The sequence below is a fragment of the Hemitrygon akajei genome, chromosome 9 (genome assembly GCF_048418815.1).
Source record: "Hemitrygon akajei chromosome 9, sHemAka1.3, whole genome shotgun sequence".
NCBI lineage: Eukaryota > Metazoa > Chordata > Chondrichthyes > Myliobatiformes > Dasyatidae > Hemitrygon > Hemitrygon akajei.
The window spans coordinates 137,217,662-137,235,612 of NC_133132.1; the positions used below are offsets into that span (position 1 = coordinate 137,217,662).

Here is a 17,951-nt window from a genome sequence, read left to right on the forward strand (position 1 = left end):
TGCCATCAGGTTGGAGGCTACCCAGCCGGTATATAAGGTGTTGTTCCTCCAACCTGAGTTTGGATTCATTTTGACAATAGAGGAGGCCATGGATAGACATATCAGAATGGGAATGGGACGTGGAATTAAAATGTGTGGCCACTGGGAGATCCTGCTTTTTCTGGCGGACCGAGCATAGGTGTTCAGCGAAACGGTCTCCCAGTCTGCGTCGGGTCTCACCAATATATAAAAGGCCACACCAGGAGCACCGGACACAGTATACCACACCAGCCGATTCACAGGTGAAGTGTCGCCTCACCTGGAAGGACTGTCTGGGGCCCTGAATGGTGGTGAGGGAGGAAGTGTAAGGGCAGGTGTAGCACTTGTTCTGTTTACAAGGATAAGTGCCAGGAGGGAGATCGGTGGGAAGGGATGGGGGGGGGGGGACGAGTGGACAAGGGAGTCGCGTAGGGAGCGATCCCTGCGAAAAGCAGAAGGTGGGGGGGAGAGGGAAAAATGTGTTTGGTAGTGGGATCCCGTTGGAGGTGGCGGAAGTTACGGAGAATTATACATTGGACCTGGAGGCTGGTGGGGTGATAGGTAAGGACAAGGGGAACCCTATCCCGAGTGGGGTGGCGGGTGGATGGGGTGAGGGCAGATATGGGGGAAATGGGAGAGCAGAGTTGATGGTGGACGAAGGGAAGCCCCTTTGTTTAAAAAAGGAAGACATCTCCTTCGTCCTGGAATGAAAAGCCTCATCCTGAGAGCACAAACACAAAACAATGCTCAGAAGGGATCAGAAGTGGAGAGTGTGAGCAATTTCAAGTTCTTGGGTGTTAATATCTCTGAGGTTCTAATCTGGTCTCAACATATCAACGCAGCTATAAAAAAAGGCAGGACAGTGCCTATATTTTATTAGAACACTCACCAAAACACTCAAAAACTTCTGCAAATGTACTGTGGAGAGCATTCTGACTGGCTGCATCACCATCTGGTATTGAAGGTTTGGGGGGGTGGGGGGTGGGTGGGCTACTGCACAAGATCGAAATAAGTTGCAGAAACTTGTAAGATTAGTCAGCTCTATCATGGGTACCAGCATCCATAGTATCCAAGACATCTTCAAGGAGCAGTGTCTTATGAAGGTGACGTCTATCAATAAGGATCCCCACCACCCAAGCCATACAATTCCTAAACAGACATTGAACCCATGAACACTACTTCATTGCTTTTTTTGTAATTTTGCACTACTCATTTTAACTTAACTATTTAATAGACATATATATGCTTGATGTAACTTTTTTTCCTCATTGTTTTTCATTGTACTACTGCTATAAAGTTAACTAATTTCATGACATAAGCTGTTGATATTAAATCTGATTCTGATTCATCTCATGCTCAGCTCCAACAAAGTTTGTTGCATTACCTCAGCACAGTTCAAGGACTTGACCTCATCTTGCTATAAAGCATCAAAATGCAATAACAAAGAAATCAGTGACTAAAGATGATGTCACTTCAATGTGAACAGCTCATATAGATAGACAGGTAAATATGACCCCATACTTCTTCACTATACCCTTCTGCTCTTCATTTCAAAGGTCCAAAGTAGTCCACTCCTACATGTGTATACAGAGGTTCATCTGGAGAGACCCTGTCTAGAGATAGATCTGGCAGGGGTTGGCATCCTGAAGCTGTGTGCAACTCTCGACAAACAACACACTTAGAAAGAATTCTTCCCGGTACCAGCACTGGGAATCTAGTATTTTTGGTGCAACATGAACAACATGTGGTTATGGCCACCAAGTTCTACCTCTTGATGCAAATGCCTCAGAATGATGTCTGAGATTTGGAGATCCTTTGCCAATATAACAGAATGTTTGACTTTTTAGGCATGGCTGCCCCACTAAGCTGTTCTCCAACTCTCAAGACACCATCTTTAAGTACTAGATTGAGCTTAAATTCTCCCCTTTGCAAACATGAGAATTCATCTGGAAATCTCCTTCTGTGGCAAAACCCAGTGATCTCCATTTCAGCCTTTCTGTGCTCTTCCACAGAGAGCAATAATAATATTGTTGTTCTTCTTCATCCAGGTCAGAATGAGCAAGAGTGATGCTCAATTGCTTCCTCTTTCAACTAAGAAACAAGAGCAGGTTCTTAAATCTAATAATCCAGACCACTGTCTTCCACAAATGGATCCAAGACGAGAAGTGATGGATTATACATCTTACCGCATCCACCTCCTCTTCAGTCTGCAGGCATACATTGTAACATTCTTCTTGACTTCCAGATCATCTAACAGTTCTCCAGAACAATCAGGATTCACAGGCTATTTCCTTACAGGCTGCAGAAGATACTGAGGTTCTGAGACCCATGTTTTATTCTCAACCCTTCATAGGCCACATCTGCCCAGTTGCTTGGAGTGTTTATATACCCTGATAGAGATTTCTGTGAGACCTTAAGAATTTATGTAATTGTTTGCAAAGGTTCAGAAACTAAGTTTTATTCTTAACGTACTTCAGCACAGAAGTACTTTCAGTCAAAAGAAAAAACTGAGTCATTAAGCTGCAAGCTCAGCTCCTTCTTCCACAATGTGTCCATACGTCTTGCCATCGTAGCAGCAGTGAGCTCCTTACAAGGGATGGAAACTACTTCAACAGAGACACCCTAGATTTTCCCCATAATAAAAGCACTGTGCACCTGAGAGCTCGTGTTGTGCAACAATAGATAGGTCACTGCTCCATAGCCATTTTCACTTGCATCTATAAAGTGATGTAACTGTGTAGCAGTCACTTCTCCAAAATCCAGGGCTTCAAACAAACAAACTTGAAGTCTTCCAACTGCCAGAGCTCTTCCAGGCAGCTCGTCCACTCATGAGCAACTGATGTTGGTATAGTGTCAGCCCAGCCAAACTCTTTCTTATGTATCGTCTTTTGGCAGATAGCACCATCAGGCTCAAGATTCCAAAAGAATTATAGATGGAACTAACTGGGGAGAGGATCCCCCTTTCTGGAGATGGTCTGTCTTGGATGGTGATCTTAAATGTGTAAGCATCAGACTGAATGCACCTTTGTACACACAATACACTCTCCACTGAAGGTATATCATGATCCAAATCCAAAGTTGTCATATCCTTAACAGGAGAAAATCTGTAGATGCTGGAGATCCAAATAACACACAAAAATGCTGGAGGAACTCAGCAGGCCAGGCAGCATCTATAGAAAAAAAGTACAGTTGATGTTTCGGGTGAGACCATTTGCAGGTCTCTGTCATATCTTTCATTCCTTGCACTTATGGTATCACAGCTAGCACACTATGACTGTTGTTGATCCATCTTTAGCACACATGTATACAAGGTCATGATAGAGACTTCTTCAGAGGACACTGACACAGGGTACACAACATAGAAGCAATGCAAAATCTTATCCACTGTCTCACAGCTGAACTGTTTTTCATTGTCTTCAGCACATTTCTAAGTGTGAAGTTGGCACAGCTCAGTGATAACGTTGATCCAAAGAGATAAGCTACGATACTAATGTCCATCATGTCTTCGCTGAGCATATCATCAGGCCACCAGAAACCTCAGCAAAACTGCATCTTCTGCAAGGACTTTAACCTGATGAAACATTGATTCAGTACCTCCCATGATCACCACTGGTTCTTTTCTGAATCTCATTATGACTCCAGTAAGCTAGTAAGATCAGGTCCCTGTAAGAGCGGAGTATTAAGTGATATTCCTTGAAAAGTCGCTCCACAATCAAACACAACACCAACTTTTCCTTTTCAGGAATGATAAACATCATGATGTGGCATATACCTGATCTGTCCATCATGCCATTCCATATACAGTGGTACTAGAAAGTTTGTGAGCCCTGTAGAATTTTCTCTTTTTCTGCATACTAGATCTTCACGCAAGTCCTAAAACTAGATAAAAAGAAAACCCAATTAAATAAATAACACAAAAATTCTACAGGGCTCAAAAACTTTCTAGCACCACTGCACTCTGCAGCCACTCTTTCAGCATAACCTTTAGAAATGACATCCTTCATGAAAGCTGTGTAATCAATGTGAAATTACAAGTCCTTCTTAAACCTCTTCCTTAGATTAAGAGCATTCTGTTCTGCAATATTCCTGTTTCTTTCTTTCTCAAAGGTTAACTGACTTGATAGCAGCTAACCACGTGATTTGCAGTATTTGTAACCAGCTCCATGAACTTGTGGTCTTCTCTTTAAAAACCAGATTGTTAATCCTGACTGCATTCAGGGAAGTTTGCTGTGAATTGTCACTGCCAAAGCTCATCCAAGTTCAAAAACTCAGTTTCTGTTAATTGTCAGCTCTGGCCGTGCAGCCTCACCCATCACTATGTTTCCTTTTCATTCACAGTCCAACCCAACATTGTTCTGATTGCATAAGATCCCTTATTAACGCTGCAAATCAATTACAACAGCTCCAATGTTTTACGCACATTCATCCATATCAACAGCTCAATTTCTGAATCAATCGCTGGTAAATGGACATATATTAGGTGAGACCATCTCTGGAGATCTCTCTGATGTGGAAAGTTCCCTTCATGGACAGGCACTTATTCCCTGTGTATAGATGTCTGATAGTTCACAGTAATTTTCACCATCTAAAGGCAGCCACATCCAATCCTGAAATAACGTAGCTACTCATGACCTCCTTTGACCCATGGTACATAAAAAAATGCGTATACTTTTTCCTTTGAGGCTGAGCTTGTTCATGAGGCCCACTGGGCAGAACTACAGTACTTCTTTGATCTAGGAAAGCACAAGTAACCACTGCCTTGTTACCCTTCTTAGACTTCACCTGTACAGGAACTACGGGAAGTTTACAATCATGATCACCAACCCTTGTAAGACCATTGGATACCAAGGCACTATTCACTGCTGTGTCTGAAACTTTCCTGGCTTGTTTTGATTCTGCACCCTTTTCATCAGAGTGAATATGAAGTATGCTAGGATGCTTGCTACTGCATAACTTGCATTAAAGACACTGTCTGCAATCCTTGCTGATGTGTCCTGTATACAAACAGGTACAGTGGACACCATTTTCCACTAGGAAGGTGATCTCTTCACTATGAGCTCCATTCTCCAGCTGAAAGCTGTTCACCCTTGCAGAACAGACAAACACATTTGGATGATGAGACCATTTCTCTTGAATTAGTTCCAGATTCAGTTTTAGATTTACTTTTTAGTGGTCAAGGTAGTGGCAGAGCTGCTTCTCTCTTAGCCTTAGAATAAAGTTGTGACATTAATTTGTTCACACCTTTGTTACTGCAAGTGATGGAGCATCCTGTATATTCCCAAATACTGAGTCTGTTGCAATATTTACCTGCCTTTCAATAAAATCAACAATGTCAGCAAAAGTAGTATTACAGTTGTGCCTTTCTTGCAGGTTACAGACCACTGTTCTCCATTTATCTCTAACCATATAGGGCAATTTCTTTATGGCAAATGACATATTGCCTGGCATGTCCAGCTCACATATATAATGCACTTCCTTAGCACTTTAACAAACTCTAAGGAAAAGACTGTATTCTTGAAGAACTTTCACGTGTACAGATTTAATAGGTACCCAAGAAAGAGCCTTTTGCATATAGGCAGGTACAATTATCTGTTCAATACCAAAACGTTCCTGTAGTAAAGCCTTAGCCTTGACATATTCTTTCTTAGGGTCAACAGGCTGACAACTTCTAACTAGGCCCCAAGTGTATTGTTCAAGGAAGTGGTGACAGTCACTATATCTGTCAGTCTTGCCTTCAGCAGTATGTTCAAAGGCCTTCATGAATGCATTTTGCTAACTCATAATATCAACAATATATTTTGACCTCCATCATCTGTAATGAAAGCATTTCCAGATGTCCCCATGAGCACTTTGAGCTGTTGTATATGATGCATGTTGACAGTGCCTTTTCAGTGCAGGCTGAAAATAAACAACCTACACTTGTTCACGCATTCCAAATAATTGATGAACAAACAAATCAACACTGACATTGGCTGTTTTTGTTTTTCTCTGTACCTTTTCAATAAAGGAACTCACACCACAGGACTGTCTTGCTGAAGCACTTTAGTACTCACCACACATGAAGACCTTAGCACATTAACTTTAGCCATATGTGCGGCAATTTCTTCCTACAACTTAAGCTGTTCTTGCCTTTTCTGTAGTTGTTCCAAGAGGAGCAGCTCTTGCTCTTCCAGCATATTTGTCCTTCAATTGTTGACGTGCAATCAATGCAGCTAAATCACCCTCTGTTTTAATGCATAGAGCAGGTTTTCAGAAATTTTCTTCCTGCAGTAAAGCTTCAGGTGCTGACAAATGACATTTGATTTCACATAATCTTTAGGGTCACCTACTATGTGTGCAGTCAAAACATGCCTTGGAATTTGAGAAGTATCATCTATTGGAAGGTGAGAGAAGCAACATGACCTTCACTACAACATGTTTGGGTCAACCATCATTTTATAACCTCTACATTGCTACAGCTATCAAAGCTTGAGAGATATTAATTCTGTTCTTCTTGTACATCCTTGAGAAGATATGAAATTAGCATGTGATGTTGCTTAGCAACAACTTCACAGAGCTCAGTCAAGTCCTCAAGACGAGATTATACTTGTAAGGCATTTTCCTTATTTTCCATAAGATTCTTAATGGATGGTATTAAACCTTTAATTTTGTTCACATTTGTTTTATACTTCTTTTGAAGACTTCCAACTCCATCTGCAAAAGCTTTAGCAGCAAGTATAATTTCTCTTTTACCACCCTGATTTCAGAGTCACTGACATCAGTTCCATGCTTCAATTCATTCACATTACTTTCTCCTTATTGCTCAACTCACAATTAACTCTTTGTTCACCCAAAGCACATTCACAAATGCACCAGCAATATTCTGCTCAATAATGTAGGCAACAAAGTGTCCATGCATCCACAGCTCTTAAACCAGACCAAACAGCATTCGATTCAAATGTCGACAACCAGAACAATATGTCAGCAATTCAACAAAACAAAGCGATGCACCCTCAGGTAAACACCAAACAATTGAACGATGGTCCACAATGGATACACAGCACTGACCTTTCAAAACTGTGTTCAAACAATAAATACACAGCATAAATCAACACAAGTTTGCAGATATTCCTACTGCAAGCTGTTCCAGTTTCACCAACAAGTCCAAGGCAATCCTTTGACAAAATGACTGGTGTTCATTTGGTATAACTATTTTTGTTGACAAAATGTAGCAGTTACTTTAAGATAAATCAAAACCACTGAGAGACTGAGCAAAGGACTCAACACTGTATGACATGCTTCCAAATAACTGAGTTCCAAGACAAAAAGTATATTTGATTCTTTATTATGAAAGCAGCAAAAATGAACTATTTTATATAGCGATAAAAAACTAAAATAAATTAGCTATATGGCAAAATAAGAGCACTTAGCATTCAAATTAGCAGTCAACAAAAATATATCAATCCTGTCCCTGGCTACCTCTCACTAACAACTAAACCAAACTAACTAAATAGGACAAAGCACAATACTTAACTATACTCATTTACTTCTACGACACCCAACCAATGTGACAAATTACTGTAACCAATAATAAACATACAACATAAAATACAATACAGGCAGACAGAAAATAAATTCCTTTTGCCGTTTGTTAAAGCTTTGAATATTTTGGAACTACAAAACGGTGAATTTCCCAATTTTGTTTGGGCTACAGAGAACATCAAAGACTAAAAAATTTTGTTCAAAATTGGAATACCTACTAATTTTCTTTTAATTTTTGGAACACCGAACAGCACAGTACAGGCCCTTCACTCCACAATGTCATACTAACATTCTAACAATCCAACCCTTTCTTCCCACGCAGCCCTCAATTTTTCTTTCTTCCATGTGCCTACCTAGGAGTCTCTTAAACATCCCTAATGTTTCTGCCCCTACCACCACCCCTGGCAATACATGAACTAAACAGTATGTATAAAGCACCTGCTTCTGACATTCCCCCATACTTTCCTCCAATCACACAATTATTACGTCCTCTCGTATCTGCCATTGCCACCTTGGGGAAAAAAGTGCTGGATATCACTATCTGTGACTCTTATCATCTTATAACACTTCTGCCAAGTCTCCTCTCATCTTCCAAAGAGAAAAGCCCAAGCTCACTCAACCTTTCCTCAGAAGACATTATTTTCTAATCTAGACAACATCCCCATACTCAATGGAGTTCAGAAGGATGAGGGATGATATCATTGATACATAACAAATACTGAAAATCGTCAACAGATGAGACATGTAAAGGATGTTTCCATTAGTAGAAGATTCTAGGATTCAAGCATACAGCCTCAAAATTAAAGAACATCCCTTTAGAAGTGAGAAGTCGAGGAATTTCTTCAGCCAGAGAGTGGTGAATCTGTGGAATGTCTTGACATACAATTGCAAGAAAAAGGTTATGAATCCTTTGCAATTACTTGGTTCTGCATTACTTACACATAAAATGTGATCTAATCTTCATCTAAGTCACAATAATAGACAAACACAATCTGCCTAATCTAATAACACAAAAAATTGTACTTTTCATGGCTTTATTGAACACATTGTTTAATCATTCACAGTATGTCAAATCACAAACAAGAGAAAATCTGCAGATGATGGATATCCAAGCAACACACACAATATGCTGAAGGAACTCAGCAGGCCAGACAGCATCTATAGAAAAAAGTACAGTCAACATTTCAGGCGAGACCATTCAGAAGGACTGGAGAGAAAAAAAGATGAGGAGTAGGTTTTGGAAGGGGGGGGGAGGGGAGAGAGAAACACAAAGTGATAGGTAAAACCAGGAGGGGCAGGGATGAAGTAAAGAGCTGAGAAGTTGATTGGTGAAAGAGATACAGGGCTGGAGAAAGGGGAATGTGATAGGAGAAAACAGAAGGCCATGGAAGAGAGAAAAAGGGGGAGGACCATCATAGGGAGGCAATGAGCAGGCAAGGAGATAAGTGGAGAGAGAGAAAAGGGGATGGGGAATGTTGAAGGGGGCAAGGTCATTACCCGAAGTTTGAGAAATTGACGTTCATGCCATTAGGCTGGAGACAGAAGAAGCGGGATCTCCCTTCTCCAGCCCTGTATTTCCTTCACCAATCTTCCCAGCTCTTTACTTCATCCATCCCCCTCCCAGTTTCACTTATCACCTTGTGTTTCTCTCTCCCCTCCCCTACCTTTTAAATCTACTCATCTTTTTTTTCCTCCAGTCCTGCGAAAGGTCCTCGGCCCAAAACGTCAACTGTACTTTTTCCTCCACGTAGACAGTACTATGTTTCCTCCATTTGTAGACAGTTTCTCTTACTATGGACTGATTTAACTCTCAGGTCTTTAGAAATGCTTTTGTAGCCTTTTTTTCCAGCTTCATGCAGCTCTATAATTCTTCTTCTAAGGTCCTCTGAAAGTTGTTTTGATTGAGGCATGTTGGACATAAACAGAACTTTCCTGAGAAGAGCAGGCTCTGTCAGTAACATGACTTTGTGTGTCTTTTTTTTTAGGGCAGTGCACTTCTATAACCCACACCTCCAATCTCATCTCATTGATTGGAACACCTGACTCCAAATACCTTTTGTAGAAGGCTTTACCCCAGAGGTTCACATACTTCTTAGTGTGTTATTAGTTAAGGCAGATTGTGTTTGTCCATTATTGTGTCTTAGATGAAGAAGAGACCACATTTTATGAGTAATTAATGCAGAAAAACACGTAACTGCAGAAGTTCACAAACTTTTTCTTGCAATTACAGAAGGCTGTGGAGTCTAAGTCAATGGATGTATGTAGGCCAGAGGCTGATAGATTCTTGATTGGTAAGGGGTGGAGGTTATGGGTTATAGGAACAACACAGAAGAATGAGGTTTAAAAAAAAAATGAGCCTTGAGTGCTTGGAAGTGAAGACATGATAGGCAAATTGGGCAAAATTGTTCCCATTTCTTATGCACCTTTTGACCATAGTTATTCAAGTAGAATCTCTATATGTGGTTCAATTTAACTGAAAAATTAAAGAATTCAGCCATTTGACCTTTACTCACAGTTTTCAAGTCTACCCTTGACTTAAAAACAAATCCATGCAATATTTCTAATTTTAGTTTCCATACCTCATATGTCGGTCGATCTCGCACACGTTCCCAACGTGGTCTTCCAGGCAAGGTCCTAACAAATGGTGCCATTCCTTGGGAGTACAATTTACTTTGTTTGTTCATATTCATAATATTGATTTTTATGACTTTACTTGGAATTCCCCCCTTCACACTGAAATAAAACCAGGACCTAAATATAATCAAGGCAAAAATGAGAATTAACATACAACATAAATTCAAGCCTTTGCACGTTTAGCAAACTTCTACATAAAATATCTCCAATGAATATTACAGAATAGGAAATGTCCTCAAACAGAAGAGTTTGTTTTTCTTTGGAAATGCCACAAATCCATAATTAATTAAGATTATTTTAGAGATTATTTGAATAAAAGAAATAATAATAAAGATATAAAGGTAAGTAACAAACAGGGCTAATTTCTAATTTCTGTTTGCATAAATCAGAGAAGACAATGTGTTTATTGGCCGTTAATTAATATTGTCCATTTAATGCAAATTTCAGGAAGGTCTGTACTATTAATTAATATTCTAGTCAGTTGTACATTCAGGGAGCCATCCTTCTGCAGGAATATTTTCGGTGTTTGGAGTTTGTGATCAGAAGCTTTCAGACCTGCAACCAGTATTTGAATTTTCAAAGGGATTCTGCTAGTTAAGATGTACTATTTGAAGTTACCAGTCTATACTCAGAATGTTAAACCTAGGTAGGTGATTATAACTACTGACACTATAGCTTTATCATCACTGTTGTCCTCAGGTTTAAAGGGTATAAAACGTTGAGGAGGAGATCTGCTTTGAAAGATAACATAAATCTCCCAGTAACAGCTTCCCTGTGTGAGGGTTTTAGGAAAACAAGCAGAACAATAGATAAAAATAGGTCTGGTGGGGTGGTGAACCAGAGATGACTGAAAGATGTGAAGACAGTTAGGTACAATGGAATGCAATAATAAGGAGCAGAGGGAATTATTTCTGTGTCAGTGAGTATTCAGAATTGAGATTGTAGATACCCTATCTACACATAAAGCATCAAAGACCACTAAGGTCACTGATGACAAATGCAGAAGTGGAAACAGTCAGACTCTTCTTGATACAGCACATTCTGCTTTCACAGTAAGTTCCTGGTGGAGGCAGGGCCTACAAAGCACAATGACTGCATTATCAACTATGACTGACCATATGTTGACTTTCATCTGATTGGCTCTATGTGATAATGGAATGTCTGTACATTGGGTGAAAATGTTAAGTGATCTACCACGTACCAAACTCCATATAATCAGTGGCAAAGCATGAATCACCTTCTCTCATTTGCAAATTTTTACATCTTTTTAACAATTTCCATGAAAATTAGGCTATTTGGGGCAGCCGATTAATTAAGCCAAAAAGTACTGGTCCCAATGTGTCCCAATTAACTGAAATCTATCATACATTGAAACATTTTGAAATCTTGAGATTAAAATAAAACTTTAATCTGGTGGCAGAAAAAACATGCAGAATTACCTATTACTATTTTCAAACTCAGTCCCTGCACAATCTGGTTTGGTCCACACATTAAATTCACAATCTGGAGTGGATAAGGTATTCCCAAGATTCCCAGAGGTTCCATTATTGCCGGGAGCTGAATCTTCTGCTCCTTCAGAACGTTCCACCTTTTCAACTTGAGCAATATTTCCAGAATCAAACATAGAACTGAAAAGCAAGCCACCACAACGAATTTCCATTTTTGTGGCAAGAGAGAGTGTTTCAATACATATGACATGCTTTTCTGTCCTGCTAAGTGGACAGCTGTGCCTTGAAGATCTAGATGAAAAAAGAAACAACTATTACTAATTGGATCAAGTTATATTAAAACAAAAGTAAACAGAAACAACTCTATAAAATTAAGCATCTAGATTTTTCAAAATCAAAATGAAAACAGAAATTTTCATTTGTATTTGCAGATCCGATTTTGCAAGGTTTCCATTTGAAACACTGACAACTCCTTTCCTGCTACAAGTGCTGCTTAACCCAGCGAGCTTTTCCAGCAGATTGTTTTAGATCCTCTTAAGCAATGCTTCCAAGTGAAGTTCCATACTTGCCAAATCCATGCATACTAATGGATCATTAATGTACAATCTATTAATGTACAACTTCTGTCCTAGAAGGATTTATATAATTCAGAATCATAATTTAAGGGAACTTTGACAGTTTCTCAGCAATAGTCCTGAATACTGTCACTATGGTAGTGGGAAGAAAAGCAAGAAGAAACCCGGCAGAGAGTGATCAAAACAAAGTTCAAAGTAAATTTATTATCAAAGTACATGTATGTCACCCTGAGATTCATTTTCTTGCAGATATTCACATTAAATAGAAGAAACAATAGAATTAATGAAAGACTACCCCCAACCAATATGCAAAAGACAACAAACTGTGCAAATACAAAAGGAAAAAGACATAGATGAGATAGATAGATAGACAGACAGATAGATAGATATCGAGAACATGACATGAAGCATCTTTAAAATTTAGTCCAGTTTTGGGAACAGTTCAGTAATGGGGTGGATGAATTTATCCCCTCCGGTTCAAGAGCCTGATGGCTGAAGGGTAATAATTGTTTCTAAGCCTGGTGATGTGGGTCTTGAGGCTCCTGTACCTTCCTGATGGCAGCAGCGAGAAGAGAGCATGGATACGGTCGTGGGGATCCTTGCAGCTTTCCTGTGACTGCACTTCATACAAATGTGCTCAATGATGAGGAGGGCTTTACCGATGATGGACTGGGCTGTACCCACTACATGTTGTCTTTTGTAGGTTCTTCCATTCAAGGGCAAAGACACAATTTTTTTTAAACTGTTTTAAGTAAATTTATTATCAAAGCACATATATGTCACCATATACAACCCTGAGATCCATTTTCTTGTGGGCATACTCAATTAATCTCTACAATAATAACTACAATAGAATCAATAAAGACCGCACCAACTTGGGTGTACAACCAGTGTGCAAAAGTAAACAAACTGTGCAAATACAAACAGAAAAAATAATAGTAATAAATAAGCAATAAATATTGAGAACATGAGATGAAGAGTCCTTGAAAGCAAGTCATGGGGTTGTGGGAACATTTCAATGATGGGGCAATGATGGCACAATAGACTCAGCAATGACTAAATAAAGCTGTGCAATTTAATAAAACACTCAGCACATTGTAATTAAGCAATGCAGATCACCTCAGCCATATTTTCTTGAATGTGCCACTTCTCCATCGCAAATGGACCCTCAAACTATTGTCAGAAAATTAGTTATCAAACCTTTCTCTGACAATTATAAATGCAATTAAGACATATACAATATTCCCATTAACACCTCAATCTATTATCCAACTTATGAAATATGCAGTAATATCCTAGTTTACTAATGCCTTCTACTTATTTAAAAGCAAAACAGTCAAAATAACACAATACCCAAAGTTGCTTCTCAAATGTTCACAAAAATGTCAGTGTAAAAAAAAACCCATCTTTCCTTTCTACATCTGAGTACCTCAAACATAACATCTTCAATTAAAAAGTACATTTGCTCCAGTAAAGTATACCTCATCTCACAAAAGTATTATCAAAGAAAATTTAACCAAAAGAAGATTTTTAAGGCAGGTGAATAAAATCTTGGTTAAACAGGAAGCTATAAGGAGCATTTTAAAATAAGGGACAGGTGCAGATATTTTAGGAAATCGATGTAAAGATTTAGGACCCTAGACATGCTTTAAGTTTTGAGTGAGATTAATATGATGCTAAAGTCAGAGAGACATGGATTTTGGAAGTTTTCAGAACAGTATGAAATAGGAACTGTTTAATGCCTTCTTTAACAGCCCTGCCAAAAGTGCTCTTCTGAATGGCAGTTTTATTATACATCAATTCCTTAATTGTCTTGCTTTCTCATGAGATGACTTGTCAGTTATGTTTTTGCAAATGGATCAATTAACAGATGTAATCATGCAAGTTTAAGTTGTTCCATACTCCAGAACTCAGTATTTCAAGCAGGTGTAGACTGTACCAATTTCATATGTGAGATTCTAGTTCCTCCAACTCATTCAAAATTCATTATTCTATTTGAAATCAATAGAACAAAGCTATACTTCCTTAGCTATCTAGATCATTATTTGACCATTCAAATACAGATATTTTTGAAGGAGGATACGAGAGTGCAAATTAACAAATGTTTGTCCATCATAAAGCAAATCTTCCATTGAGATTAAAATGTATCCATCAACAGGTACAGCCATAATTTAGTTATTCCAGAACAGAGGCTAGTGTACACAATATACAAAATCTACAGCGAACTATCATGGTAATAGAATAGGACATTGGCTACAGTCTACTATCATGCAGGACTTCTATGTGTTCGAAGTACATTATCAAAGCACATATGTCAAGATATACAACCCTGAGATTCATTTTCTTGTAGGCATTCACAGTAAGTACAGGAAACAAAACAGAATCAATGGAAGAATGCATCCAACAAAACAACCAACCAGTAGGCAAAAGACAAACTGTGCAAATACAAAGAGAAAGAAAAATAATTATTAAATAAGCAACAAATATCAAGAACATGAGATGACGAGTCCTTGAAAGTGAGTCCATAGGTTGTGCGAACAGTTCAGTGATGTGAGTTGAGTAATCCCCTCTGGTTCATGAGCCTAATGGCTGAAGGGTGATAACTGCATCTGAATCTGATGGTGTGTGTCTTGAGGCCCCTGTAGCTTCTTTCCTGATGTCAAGGACAAAGAACCTGGAGGGAAGTTTGCTACTGCTGCTCAGGTGGTTTTTAAACTAGAGTTGCAAGGAAATGGGGACCAGAACGCCAGATCAGCTAGTGGAGTGGCTGTGGGAAAAGTACATGTTAAGCCTACATGCAAAGACTGAAACCAAAAGGTTAATCTTGGTGGGACTAAAGTTCTGAATTGTGTTTATTTCAATGCAAGGAGTGATGAATGTAGGCAGATGACCTTAGAACATGGACGTCGTGGCCATTGGTCATACTTGGTTGCAGGGGTGGGGGGGGGCAGGACTGACAGCTCAATGGTCAAGAGTTCTGTTGTTTTAGACATGATGGAAACAGATATTAAGGGGAGAGAGGTGGCATTACATTACCCATCAAGGAAAATGTCACAGCAGTGCTCAGATGGGCAGACTGGAGAGCTCGTCTACAGCTTTCCAGAATGTAAATCTACTCTCTTAGTTTTTCTCCTCTGTTAATTTTTCACCCGCCTTTGAAACCTGGAGTTTCTGGCTTGTTGATATATTTATGAGACACTTGTTCGAAAACAGTTTGGAAATTCATAGAAATGTAAACAGTTCCAAAAACATCAATATTCACATCTTCAAGATGCTTGAAAATGAGTAAAGAATTACCGTGACATCTTCCAACTATAACAAGTGAGTGGAGCACACTTTTTAGCCCTTCAGATCTATATGCCCATTCAACAGATTACAAGACAACCTCAGCATATTTCTCTGTAAAATCCCCATCTCCTTCAACTTGACTGGTGTCAGCAAACCTACCAATCACATTTTGAATATTTATATAGCAAGCATTCACAACCCTGAAAAATTAACATCTTGTAGCATGACATTTCACCAAATCTCAGTCCTGTATAACCACTTATTACCAGACCGTACTTCAACGTGACTCCAGATCTACACTATTGTGCTCATCTTGCACTGTACCATCTAACCCAAAGTGAGCAGACTACGGTACATTAACCAAATTCACCTCCCTCAACTGTAGGAACGTGCAAAAATATAAACATGAGAAAATCTGCAGAAGCAGAATTCAAAGCAATACACTCAAAATGCTGGAGGAACTCAGCAGGTAGGCACCATCTGTGGAAATGAGTTAACACTGAACGTTTCAGGCTGAGACCCTTCTTCAGGACTGAGAGGGAAGGGGGGAGATGGCTGAATTAAAAGCTGGGGTAAGGGGAAAGAGGTTAGCTGGAAAGTGATAGGTGAAGCTAAATGGGTTGAAAAGGTCAAGGGCTAGAGAAGAAAGAATCTGATCAAACAGGAGAGTGGACAATAGGAGGAAGGGAGGAGGAGGGGACCCGGGGGGAAGTAATAGGCAGGTGAAAAGTAGTAAAAGGTCAGAATGGGGAATAGTTAAAATGTTTGGATGCAGGGAAGTCCTGCTTGTGGTGGATGGTGCGAAGGTGCTCAACAAAGTGGTCCCCCAATTTACAAAAGGTCTCACCAATGTAGAGGAAGCCACATTAAGAGCACTGGAAACAATACACAACCCCAGCAGATTTGCAGGTGAAGTGATGCCTCACCTTAAAGGACTATTTGGGGCCCTGACTGGAGGTGAGGGAGGAGGTGTAAAGGTAGGTGTAGCACTTGCAGGGATAAGCACCTGGAGGGAGATTAGTGACGATTGAACAAGAAAATTGCAAAGGCAGCGATCTCTGCAGAAAACAGAAGGATTGTGGGAGAGGTAAACATGTTTAGTGGTAGGGACCCTTTGTACATGGCAGAAGTTGATGCGAATAGTGGGAAGATGGTGGGAAGATGGGGTGAGCACAAATGTACGGGATATGGAGGAGATGCAGGTGAGGACTGCATAATAGTAGATGGAGGGTAACTTCTACAATAGCAGGAGGACATTGCTGATGTCCTGGAATGAAAAGCTGCAGAGATGCAGCAGAGGTAAAGAAACTGAGAAAACGGAATCGCATTTTGCAGGAGATAAGGTAGAGAGGTACAATGGTGCTAGAAAGTTTGTGAACCCTGTAGAATTTTCTCTATTTCTGCATGAATATGACCTAAAATGGGATCAGATCGTCACACAAGTCCTAAAACTAGATAACAAGAACCCAATTAAATAAATAACACAAAAACATTATACTTGTTCATTTATGAGAAATATGATCCAATATTACATGGAATTGTTGGAAAAGTATGTGAACCTCTTCTACAAAAGCTATTTGGAGTCAAGTGTTCCAATCAATGAGATGAGACAGGAGGTGTGGGTTGGAGAGGTGCCCTGCCCTATAAAAAAGATACACAAAGTCAGGTTACTGACAGAGCCTGCTCTTCTCAAGAAAGACCTGTTTATCTGCACCATGCCGCGATCAAATTAACTCTCAAGAGGAACTTAGAAGAAAAATTGTAGAGATGCATGAAGCTGGAAAAGGCTACAAGAGCATTTCTAAAGACCTGAGTGTTCATCAGTCCACAGTAAGAGAAACTGTCTACAAATGGAGGAAATTCAGTATTGTTGCTACTGTCCCTATGAGTGGACATCCTGCAAAGATCACACCTAGGGCACAACATGTAATGCTGAAACAGGTAAAAAAGAATCCAAGGGTAACAGCAAAAGACCTGCAGAAATTTCCAGAACTTGCTGAGGTCTCTGTTTATGTATCCACTATAAGAAAAATACTGAACAAGAATGGTGTTCATGGGAAGTCACCTGGGGGGAAAAAAATCACTGCTCTCCAAAAAACATTGCTGCACGTCTCAAGTTTGCAAAAGACCACCTGGATGTTCTATAAAACTTCTTGGAGAATGTTCTGTGGACAGATGAGACAAAAGATGAACTTTTTGGCAGAAATGCACATTGCTATGTTTGGAGGAAAAAGGGCACTGCACACCAAAACTTCATTCCAACTGTGAAGCATGATGGAAGAAACATCAGGGCTTGGGATTGTTTTGTTGCCCCAGGGCCTAGGCAGCTTGCAATCATTGAGGGGAAAAATTAATTCAAAATTGTATCAAAACATTTTACAGGAGAATGTCAAAGTAGTAGTCTGTCACCTGAAGCTTAATAGAAGTTGAATAATGCAACAAGACAATGACCGAAAGACAAGAGTAA

At 39.5% G+C, this 17,951-nt stretch overlaps 1 protein-coding gene across 10 annotated transcripts in view; it reads right to left on the reverse strand.

Moving 5' to 3' along the window:
- Positions 1-17,951, reverse strand: part of agbl5 (AGBL carboxypeptidase 5) — a 135,875-nt gene that overhangs the window by 109,167 nt on the left and 8,757 nt on the right. For all 10 annotated transcript variants that reach the window (XM_073057053.1, XM_073057051.1, XM_073057049.1 and 7 more), the window contains exons 2-3: positions 11,613-11,912; positions 10,119-10,290 (exon numbers count right to left, since the gene is read on the reverse strand). In XM_073057053.1, the coding sequence (XP_072913154.1) occupies positions 10,119-10,290; positions 11,613-11,833 (393 nt within the window). In that variant the 5' untranslated portion in view covers positions 11,834-11,912. The remainder of the gene's footprint in view (positions 1-10,118; positions 10,291-11,612; positions 11,913-17,951) is intronic.